Raw genomic sequence first — 10,825 nt, forward strand, 5'->3', positions numbered from 1 at the left:
GTGTGTGTGTGTGTGTGTGTGTGTGTGTGTGTGTGTGTGTGTGTGTGAAGGGATGAGTGAAGGTCTGTGGGAAGAGACTATCAATTCTTAGCCTGTTCCCATGGAGCATAGACTGTGGTGCCTGATGGTGGTGTGGGGAGGATTGAGAAGGGAGCTGCTCTTTTATAGAATATAGGTTGGTTCTGAGCTTCCTCTTTTCACTCCAGACTCTGAATCCCTCAAAATGATTATTGTATAGGCCAGACAGACAGACAGACACACACACGCGCACGCAGAGACAGTCAAGGCAGGAGTCTTTCTTGTGTCACCTTAGTGTCCTACATGACTCAGGAGGGCGTGCCTAAGTGGAAGATGCTGAAAGGGATTTTGCAGGAGAGGAAGACCACTGGCTGGGGGGTGGTGTGGTTTCTAAGGGGCATGCTTAGGGGTCTGGGGGAGGAGAAGCATGAGCAGAGGAAACAAAGAGGACAGGAAGATGAGAGTGGCTAGCAAGGTCATCCTGGGGTGAGTGGCATTGAGTCAGACTGGGATGCAGACTGGTGCTCCAGGATCAGTCTCTGCTGATTGGTACCCAGTTCTCTGCCTATACTCCTTAAGACCCCCAGGCAGTTCCACACCCTCTGGATGCCCAGTTGCTCTAGGCTGGCCTGGAAAGGTATTTGGGTTGGGATGGAGAGTGCTTGAGCTGCTTTTCCTCTTGCTACCTGGGAATGGCATTGGGTCATTCCTTTACCTTCCTTATCCTACCTCATACCCTATCATCAGATTTATTTGTAATCCCCTATTTAGTCTGAGCCCTCAAAGATTATGAAAAAAGAGTTAGATACCAGGACAACAAAATATTAAATTAAATTCATTAATTTAAAACCAGGTTTATATCTAAGAGCAGAAAAAAAGAGAGAAGCATTATGTGAAGGAAAAAGGTACTGGGGTATATAGAATATGGGGGAGGTATTAGGGGAGGGAAATGGTGCATTTAAGGGGGTATTAGGAGAAGGGGAATCTATGGGGGAAGGTATTGAAAGAAGGAAATATGGGGAAGAAAATATTAAATGAGGGAAGGGGAATATATGGGGAGGGAAAGGGAATAATGGTTAGACAGAGTGTTGAAAGGGGCATATGGGAAACAGAGTACTGGTCTCATTTCTTCTTCAATTAGCTGGGCATGGGGAAAATAGACTCTTAGAATTTCAGTTCAACAAACACCTACTTAATATGTGCAAATCTTTGTTCTGGGTGGAAAGGAGGAGGAGGAGGAGACCATCAAAAACTAAAGCTAAGCAGTCTCTGGCCTCAGGATATGGTATAATAGAAACTGCACACAGGCTCTGCAGGCTGAACACCCAGGTTTGAATCCTGACTCTGCTTCTTCTAAGGCCTTAGTTAAATCACTTAACTTCCGGTTAGCTTCAGTTTCCTTGAATATAGAGATGTTTGTGTCATATGATTTCTAGGATGGTACAGGGGCTGGAACACCCACTTGGAGTCAGGAACACCTGACTTCAAATCCTGCCTCAGGTAGTAGCTCTGTAATCTTGGGTGATTCACTTAACTTCTATGTTCCTGAATTCCCCCAACTATAAAATGGGGCTGATAATAGCCCCATTTTAAAAAACCTTCCAGGGTTGCTGTGAGAATCAAATGAGATAATATAATAGGTGTTTAATATAGCATAATGTTATGCTATATCAAATACTATAATATATAGTATATACTGTAATGTATTATAATATGTATTATACCAATATAGTAGGTGTTTAATAGATGCTTGATTCCTTCCTTTCCTTCCTTCTTTATAGTGGGAAGAAGGAGAGGGAGATCATGGAGGAAGGAGGGGAGAGAAGATAAGAACAGGAACTATTAAGAAAAGTAATATGGAGAGGGAAAGCAGCTCTGGGTTTAGGAGGGGATTGAGGAAGGAATTTGGGGGAGAAGGGGCCCAGAGTGTATGGGGACAAGTTCAAGGGACTCCTTTATTGTGATTTCTATGATCAACCCAAGTCCCATCTGGGTGGGACTTGTCTGGATACTCAGAGGGGAATGATGGGCATGGAGGTCTAAGGTGGGAAGACTGCCTACTCACCTTTCATCTCCCTCTCTCTCTCCCTTCCCCCCAAATACACACAAATCCAGGTCACTTTCCCACTGTAATTAAGTTTAGCAAGTAACTGTACATACTTGAAAAGAAAGCAGAGAGGACTATTCTTAATTGGGGTTGGTCCTCAAGGACAGAGAGGAGCTTGAGAAGCCTTGAGGGAAGGGAGCAGTCTGGAGTTTTGTGAGGATGCAGGCAGAGGCTGGGTGGATTTCTATACAGTTGGATGTTCAAAGAATCACTTTGCCTTTGTGACCAGGGACTAACTGGGGGGAGGGGGGAAAAGAGGAGAGAGTGGGCTGTGTTTCGTGGTAAAGTCAGATGAAAATGAACATCAAGGGCAGCCTCAAAGGAGATGCCTGATGCAGTCTTCAATGCATACTTGATTGACAGATTGATTTAGAAAGTGTTTTTTTTTTTTTAACCTAAACAATATCTAGCTTTGGAAGGTCACTTTCAAGTTGTAGCTGGTGTCCTGGAAAAAGCACACAGGTTCTATGATGCCTCTCTGAGCCTCAGTTTCTATAAAATGAAGAGGCTGTGCTAGGGGTCTTATAAGATGCCTTACAGTTCTAACATTCTAGCAAAAGGAGTCATTAAAAGGCACCTTTCAACCTTGGCGGGGGGTAGGGGTGGGGGTGGGGGTAGGCTTGGTTTAGAGTACCTGAAAGAACACTATGTTTGGAATCAGAGGAGTCTTGGGTTCAAATACCTACTTGGCTCAGTGACTGACTTACATTTGTAATCTTGGCCTTTTCAATTTATCTGTTTCTATTTCTTCATCTGTAAAACAAGGAGGCTGGATCTCATCATTATAATTTCCTGCTTGTGTGGCCTTGGCATGTCACCTCCCTATTCTGGGACTCAGTTTCCTTACCTGTAAAATGAAGGAGATGGAGTAGGTGACCTCTAAATTCCTTACATATTTAAATCTGATGAGATTGTCTCTAAAGCCCCTTCCAGCTCCAAAACTGATGAAACCTTGGACTGAAAAAAAAGAGAAACCTGCTTAGTTACCAAATGTGGTGGGGCAAAATAGGATGGATTGAGTTGATTGTATGTTTAGGAACTTCAGGGCACTTTCAGCACCACTAGGAATCACTGAGTCTATCCTACTGGCTAACAGTAGCTCTGCTATACCTGTGCCTTTGAAATCATAGTTTGAGCTGTGGTTCTGGTACATTGGCATTTTTCATTCTCACTCATGGAAAACATTCTAGGTTGGTATAAACAGCCGAACTTCAGGGGCACTGGAGGGAATTCAGTGTCCAAATCCTAATTCCTGGCTTAAGAAAGGAGGCAGTTTTCTGGCCAGGAACACTTGTCTGGCTCAGAATGCTAGACAGCGAAGGTGCCTGGCATCCCAATAAATGAGTTTTCTTGGAGATGTAGTCTGTGAGTGTGAGTGTGTGTGTGTTAGGGGAAAGGGAACAGAGTGCAATTCAGAGAATCTTGGAGAATGTTGGGGTTAAGAGAGAGTGAAAAGCAAGGAAAAGAAGACAAATAGCTTTGTAGTGAGGGGCTAGGATGGAAGAGGATTGTGGGGATAAAGGAAATAAAGAGCAATGTCACTGATTTTATCCTTTGAGGAATTCTAGATTCTAGAGTTGGAAGGGACTTTAGAAGTCAACTAATCCAACCTCCTCACCCAGGGAGAAATCTTTTCTTCTTCAAGATACTTTATTAAATAGTTTATTAAATTAAGCAAACACGATACTGTCATACTGTGTTGAATAAAGCAAGTGCCTAGGGCCTTGTCCCTAAGGTCTGGGACCTTAGAATTGGAATGAAATTCCCAAAATCTGGACTGGGGAGATGGAGACTGGAATAAAAGTTTGTGACAAGAAAAGGGACAAGTGGAAAGCAATAAGGAGGAGAATTGGTTAAATTTATCTGTTAGGTTTGACGTTTTAGAGAGACAGCTAGGATTAGAAATGTGAGAGACTGAAAGTCCTATAAGAGCTGGCAATAGAAAGAAGAGGTGAGAGATAGAGAGATGGGGAGGCGATAGGCAGGAATTGAAGAGTTCTGGGGCTGGAGAAAAGATGGGGATCTGAATAGAGAATTCTTTACTTGTCATCTAGGCATGCAGCTAAAAGGAAGACATTGCCCAGGGCAGGATATTGGCGGGTAAATATTCATTCATTGGCTCATTCATTCAATGTCCTGGGTGCCCATCAGCATACCAGGTGCTAGGCAGAGGTGAGAAGAGGAGGAGGGCAGAGACAGAGTTGTGAGGAGCCCTGGAAGAGAAGGGAGCTGCTTCAGAACCTAAGGAGACAGAACAGGAAAGTCCCTAAGTTAGCTCACAGGCAAAGCTGGGCCAGGGAGGATTGCCAGGCAGGAGAGCCAACAGTGCCCATTCAAAGACTACTTTCCTCTCTGTGCTTAGAATGGGAATAGGCTAGGGACAAGTTTTGGACATAGTGGAGTACAATGGGCCAGAAAGGATTCTAAAGGGAGTGAAGAGATGCCAGTCCCAAATTTCCTTGCCCAGCTTTCTATTCCCTCAGTCCTCTTCAGGAAGAAGTACTGGGTAAGAAAAGAAAAAAAAGTTGAAGGACTGAATAGTGAAGCTATGTAAAGATGAACTACCCTAAACCTTCATAAAAATCTCAGGGCTGAAGAGAATATGAAGGAGAGATACTGCAAGAAGAAAGAATCAGAGATCTAATGGGGTTGGAAATGAAAGAGAAAGAAAGGGGAAAGAAGGGAGGGCACCTTCTGAGAGAAGGAAAGGAGTCAAGTGAAGGGGAGGTAAAGATGGGAGACAGGGCATAGGAGAATGCATTGGTGTAACCCTCTGGATTCTGGGGTTCTGAGTGCCCAAATTGGTAGGCTGGGAGTGAAATGGGAATAGCTACCAGAGCTCTAGTTGGTAGTGAGAACTGTCATTAGGGAAGACAGCTGTGTGGGTAAAGAGCCGTTTGGAGTAGGTCCCAACTTGAGAGCATGGTATAGGACAGAGGAAGGCACAGAAGGCTGAAGTGAGGGGCAGCTTCTAGGATAGGAGGTAGAGGCACAGCCTAGTGGGGTGAGGCAGCTCTGGGGCTCTGTGGGGCCCAGCTGTCCTGCCACTCACACCTGCTGCCCAATAGCTATTTTTGACATGGAATGTGCCAGCCCCTAGGATTCTCCTGGGCCACAGGGGCTCGGGTTACCTCTCTCCCCACTCCACTCCTCTATCTGTGGGAGGGTGTGTGTGCATCTAGATGGGTGTGTACCAATGCTTTTGCTTCCATGTGCCTTTGATAGGTACTGGTGTAGGATCTGGGCTATAGACAGTGAAACATGTACTGGGTTTGGAACCAGAGAACCGAAATTCAAATTCTCATTCTGCCATTCACTAGGAGCTTTATTAGCTGTGTGTGACATTGGGCAAGTCATTCAAACTCTCTGAGCCCCAGTTTCCTCATCTGGTAAATACAGGGGTTGGAGTAGGTGACCTCAGAAGTCCTTTTTCTCTCTAAGTCTATGGTCCTATGAAACGATCTCCCAGTGCATGTTTCTGGGCAACACCAACCTCTGAATGTCTGTGAAAAATGTAAGACACATGCACATGCACATAGAAAATGAGCCTGGTTTCCAAGGGTAGCTTGTGAAATTGGTCTCACTATGGTCTAAGCCACACTTATTTTTATAGCTGAACTGGTACAGTGTGTGTGTGTGTGTGTGTGTGTGTGTATGTGTGGTGCTCTATGAAGTATATACATGTGGAATATACATTTGTACTGTTATTTTGCTACAATCAGTTTGTGTACTGTGGCCTGTATATGTATGATTTTAGTTCAGTGGTGTGTATGTGTGTGTGGGGGGGTGTGGGTGTGTGTGGCCAAGTGGATGTGCTCTGGGAGCTTGTGTGGCATGAGATGACTGTTTGTAAGGGACATTGGTTTTAGTGTTGCATCTTCTCTACTGTTCACTCAAATGTCTCTGGCAGTGCCTGGGCTAGCTTTTATTCTCTGCCTCCCTGCTTGGCCTCTGAAGCCTTAACTCAGGTTATGTACAGGCTCGGAGGACAGTTCTGGGGCTTCTAGATATGCTCGGCCTAATTCCTCTTTCGGCTGGGGCATTTCAGGAGGATGTACTATGACCAGGGTACGAAGCCCCAGGCCAGGTGCACTGCTCCAGCCTAGCTTAAGCAAAGGTGATAATACAACTGATAACCTGTGTTACTCCAGCATTTGGGGCTTTACGAAGCGCTTTCCTCACAAACATCTTAGGAGGTAGGGAGTGCTAGGACTGTATTCTATGTTTGACCCAGCTCCTTGCTGCTTAGACCCCGGGACAAGCAGGAGGGTGCTTCCTCTTTGTATGGCTTGCTTGGACTGCAAGGTGTAAAGGCAAAGTGAGCTGAGGGCCCTAGCTGCGCTTAGTTGTGCCTAGGCTTGGAACTAGGGGGTGAGGTTCAGGCCACATGGAGCCTCATGGGCTATATCCTGGTGACCCTGAGCCAATGTCTTTCCTTTCCTGTGCCTCAGTTTCCCCATCTGCTCCAAGGGGCAAGTAAGCCTTTCCTCTTGGTCTGGGAGGGTCCTTAATGTGGGGGGGGGGGGGCAGGTGCGCAAAGGTCTGTGGTGGCTGCGGGTGAGCAGGGTGGGACATGTGCTGGGCCGCCCTGGGAAGAGAGGAGAGGCAGGTGAGATGGGGCGGGGAGGTGGGGGGCAGGGTGAGGTAGGGTCCGGAGCTGAGGTCCCGGGGGCAGGGGGAGGAGCAGGAGCAGGAGCAGGCTTCGGGCGCCGCACCCGCACCTGCCGCTCTCTCCGCTCCGGATTCCGCTCCGGATTCCGCTCGCGATTCCCGTCCCGGGAGGCTCCGGGGGCTCCCAGACTGGCTGCAGAGGCGGCTCCTGTTCGTGCTCGGCTCCCGCGGTCGCCCCCGGCTCCTCCTCCGACTCCGCCCCCGCCCCCGCCTAGTCCCCTCCTGGCTCCGGCCGACCGGCCCGGCCCTCCCCCCCTGCCATGAAGAAGCTGTGGGTGAAGAAGCGGTTCCAGGTAAGGGCTCTCCCGGCCGCGCGTGGGTGGGGTGGGGTGGGGGCGAGGGCTTGAGCGCCGAGAGGGCGGGACGGAGGCGGGGGCCCCGGGGAGGACTAGGTGGGCATCGGCCTGGGCCCTTCCCTGGGCTGCGGCCTCGCCCGGGCACCCCTCCTGCCCCGGTCCCTGGCACAGCCTGCAGGATGGCTCCCCCCTCCCCGAGCTGCGTTAGCTAGGCCCATCCCCCACCTCCTTCCCCAGGACCACGTCTCGGTACCCCATGGTCTAGAGCAGCCTGTGCCTTTATGTCCGTAGCTGTCATTAGCCTTCCCTCTCTCTCCTTTCCTCCTCCCTGGTCTGATCCTTTTCACTGACGCCCCATGACTCCATTCTGCCTCCCTCCCTCCCTGTGGGGTGATTCCATCCACCTTGGTGATCTCCTGTTTTACTGGATTTCTAAATGCTGACTTAGCTCTCCCAAGCTAAAAAATGCCCAGAAGGAGCTCCGGCCGTCTCCATGCTAACATCCTCCTTGTCCCTGGTGACCCTGCATCTTCTCCTGCCCCACACTCTATTTCTGAGACTCCCATACCTTGTTACCTATCATGTCTGATGTCTCCACCAACGTCCCTGACCCACATGTCCCCTCCACTGGTACCTTCCTGTATATTCCAGTGTCCAGGCCCTTTCCTCTATGGCCCTCTATCTCCCCATGGTCCTATACCTCTTCCTATGTAGAGCCTTCTGTTCTCCATGCTCTTCTCTCTCCCTTTGCTTTGCTTTCCTTAATCCTCCCTTCTTTTCCTCATTCCCTTCTCCATGGACTCCATACCCTCCCATATCTCTGGACCTCAGGGTCCTCCAAGGTATTCCTGTTTCCCCTTGTCCTTCCACTTTATGTTGAGGTTCTCCATGTTCCTGGGCCTAAGTTCTTGGATGTCCAAAGCCTGGACGCTCATCAGAAGTCTATCCCATGAGTGCTCCTCTTCCCCTCCCTCAATAAAGTGTGACATTGACCACCATTTTGTCTTGACTGGCATAACCATGTATATAGACTTGATGCTCTGAGGTCAGGGAGGGTCAGATGCTAGGGATCCCAGAAAATCCAATGGGGATCCCTCTGGGGAAAGATTGGTCACTGAGTTCCAACAAAGAATCCCTCCCCCAAAATGTTCTCAGTATTATATATTGTCCTTGCCTCCCTGTGCTCCCCACTCCACACCACAGGTCTCTGGGATTAGGAATGTTGTTAAATTGGGGTGGATTCCTATAACAAATCAATTTGATTTTTCTTTTTCAGAAAACTGGCCACTCAAGGCGGGCCTTTGGTCGATTCACCCATGGTGCGTGGGACTGTGGCTGTCCCTTCTTTATACCCTTCTTCCCAGTGGCTTACTCCCCAGGCTCACTTGACTAGATTCTCCCTAGACTGCCGGATAAGGGGTCAGAGCGATGATGATGCCTTATTGTATAGGGGATTTGGCATGGCCCTTCAACTTGAATGTATACAGCCAAGAGAGGGACAGGAATCAGGGAAAACTAGAGTCAAGTCCAAAGAAAGGACCTACGCTTCCTGTTCCTCATCTCTGGGATTCTGTTTGGCTCCTTGTCCCACTCATGGTTGTAGATGTGGAAAGGTAGACACCCTCACTTTGGCAAACTCTAAATGGGATTTACATTCCCATTGCAAAGGTGGAGAAACTGAGGCAAAGAGGGGAGAATGGGCTCAGAATTCAACAGGATTTGGGGAAACTTGGAACAAAACCTAGGAGTTCTGACTTTCTAATCTAACCATTGGATTTTTAGGAGAAGGATGTGTGTTTGTGTCTGTGTATGTGTGTGTGTGTGTGTGTGTGTGTGTGTGTACCTAGTTGTTTCAGCTTGCAAGTGTGAGCATTGAGGTATGTTTGTATGTGCATAGGCCAAGGACAGAGTATAATTGAGGAGGAAGGGGTTGATGGGGAGGGAAAAAAGCCCAAACCTTACATACCCAGACCTTATTATTCTATGTATAATAGGAACCTTTAGATAAATCTAGGGAGAGAAGAAGCTAGTTGGGAGCAGTGTGGGATTCTGCTCCCAAGTTCCCCCACTCAGTCCCTGTAGAACATCTCTGGGAACTGGGAAGCCCAATGTCCCCCTCTACCCCATCCGCCCCATCATGCCCTGCCCCACAGACGCTCTGATAACAGTCTGTCGATGTCTCTCTCCTGCTGCTCCTATGGAAGCGAAGTTTTCCGCTCCTGCAGAAAGCAAAGCTACGGTAGGAAACGGATCCCTGCCCTGCCCTTCTGCTCCTCCGTCCCTCCTGAGGGTTCCTGGCCTCAGGGCCTGGCCCCAACACCATGTGCTGTTCTGGGGTGGAGGATGGGGCTGGCCCTGTAAGTTGGTGGCTTTCCCTGAGAGCAAGGTGTGACAGTGACTGCCATTTTTCCTTGGGATGACATTTCCTTCTACTCCTGAATCCGAGCTCCTTAAAAACCTGGGACCATGTTGGTGTTTTGGAGAGGGACCTGGAGGATAGCAGGCAGGGGTGCAGTGGGGATCACCCATGGGTTCCTTTAGGTGGTTGGGAGCAAAGCCAGTGCTGTCAAAGGGATTCCATGGAGGTGGTGTTGGTGGTGTGGTGAGGAGGAACTAGGAGCCCAGAGGGGTGATGGGAAGAACCTTGGGAATGGAAATAGATAGGAGTGGGGAGATAGGGAGACCTAGCTGATGAAGCAATAGAATCATGCTGGGGTCTGGCTCAGGACAAGAGAAACGTTCCAGGAAAGGCTGAGGAAGTGGTGGTTGTGGGTGGCAGATGGGGGCTTTGTCCATGAGGTCCCTTCTTCCCTAGACTCGGAGACTGGTGAAGATGATATCAGTGATGCCCAAGAGACCCAACGCCTGGAACTACAAGATGATGGGGCCTTCAGCACTCCCACAGGTCGGACTTTCTTAGAGGCCCGGGGCAGGCAGAAGACTTCAGGATCCCTGCAGCCTCGGAGCTCATGGCCCTTCTTCTTCCTAGGGGGTTCAGACACCCTGGTGGGCTCCTCCCTTGACACCCCTCCGACCTCCGTGACGGGCACCTCTGAGGAGCAGGCGAGCTGGTGGGGCAGCGGGCAGACGGTGTTGGAGCTGGAGGCTGGCGGCAGTGGCGGTGGCGGTAGTTCCCACCGGCTCCCAGGCAGCCCAAGGCAAGCACAGGCAGCCGGGGCCGGGGCCGGGCCGCGGCACCTGGGGGTGGAGCCGCTGGTGCGGGCATCTCGTGCTAATCTGGTGGGCACAAGCTGGGGGTCAGAGGATAGCCTTTCGGTGGCCAGTGACCTGTACGGCAGCGCGTTCAGCCTGTACAGAGGACGAGCCCTCTCCATACACGTGTAAGTAATGGCCTTGGTCGGCCCGCTGCATCTCTACTCCACACCCCCTGCACTGCCCCCATCACTGGCCCATTTTCTCCCTCACTGCTCCATCTCTGTGACTGACCCATTTCCCTTCCATTGCCCCATCTCCCCCGCATCGACCTCACCTTTATACACTTTTTGCCCCATCCCACCACACCATATCTCCCTCTTGGCTTCTCATTCTTCAGATCCCTCCTGCTCCCACCTTCCCTGGCCCCATCATTCTGCCCCCATCACCTCTCGGATTCCTCCATCCTCTCCTCTCTCCCTCCCCCTCATCTCCATGGCCCTCAGGATCCCCATACCCCCTCCCCCATTCGAGCTCCCACATCATTCCCAGTGTCTCCTCCCCCCTCCTTCCCCCCCCC

General features: G+C 49.8%; 1 protein-coding gene across 1 annotated transcript in view; it reads left to right on the forward strand.

Moving 5' to 3' along the window:
- Positions 1–10,825, forward strand: part of SPEG (striated muscle enriched protein kinase) — an 80,590-nt gene that overhangs the window by 1,794 nt on the left and 67,971 nt on the right. The window contains exons 2-3 of the mRNA XM_069104498.1: positions 9,908–9,997; positions 10,082–10,433. Of these exons, the coding sequence (XP_068960599.1) occupies positions 9,908–9,997; positions 10,082–10,433 (442 nt within the window). The remainder of the gene's footprint in view (positions 1–9,907; positions 9,998–10,081; positions 10,434–10,825) is intronic.

The sequence above is a fragment of the Petaurus breviceps genome, unplaced genomic scaffold (genome assembly GCF_028583685.1).
Source record: "Petaurus breviceps papuanus isolate PSGF00001 unplaced genomic scaffold, PetGlider_PUasm1.0 688, whole genome shotgun sequence".
In the NCBI taxonomy this organism is placed as follows: domain Eukaryota; kingdom Metazoa; phylum Chordata; class Mammalia; order Diprotodontia; family Petauridae; genus Petaurus; species Petaurus breviceps.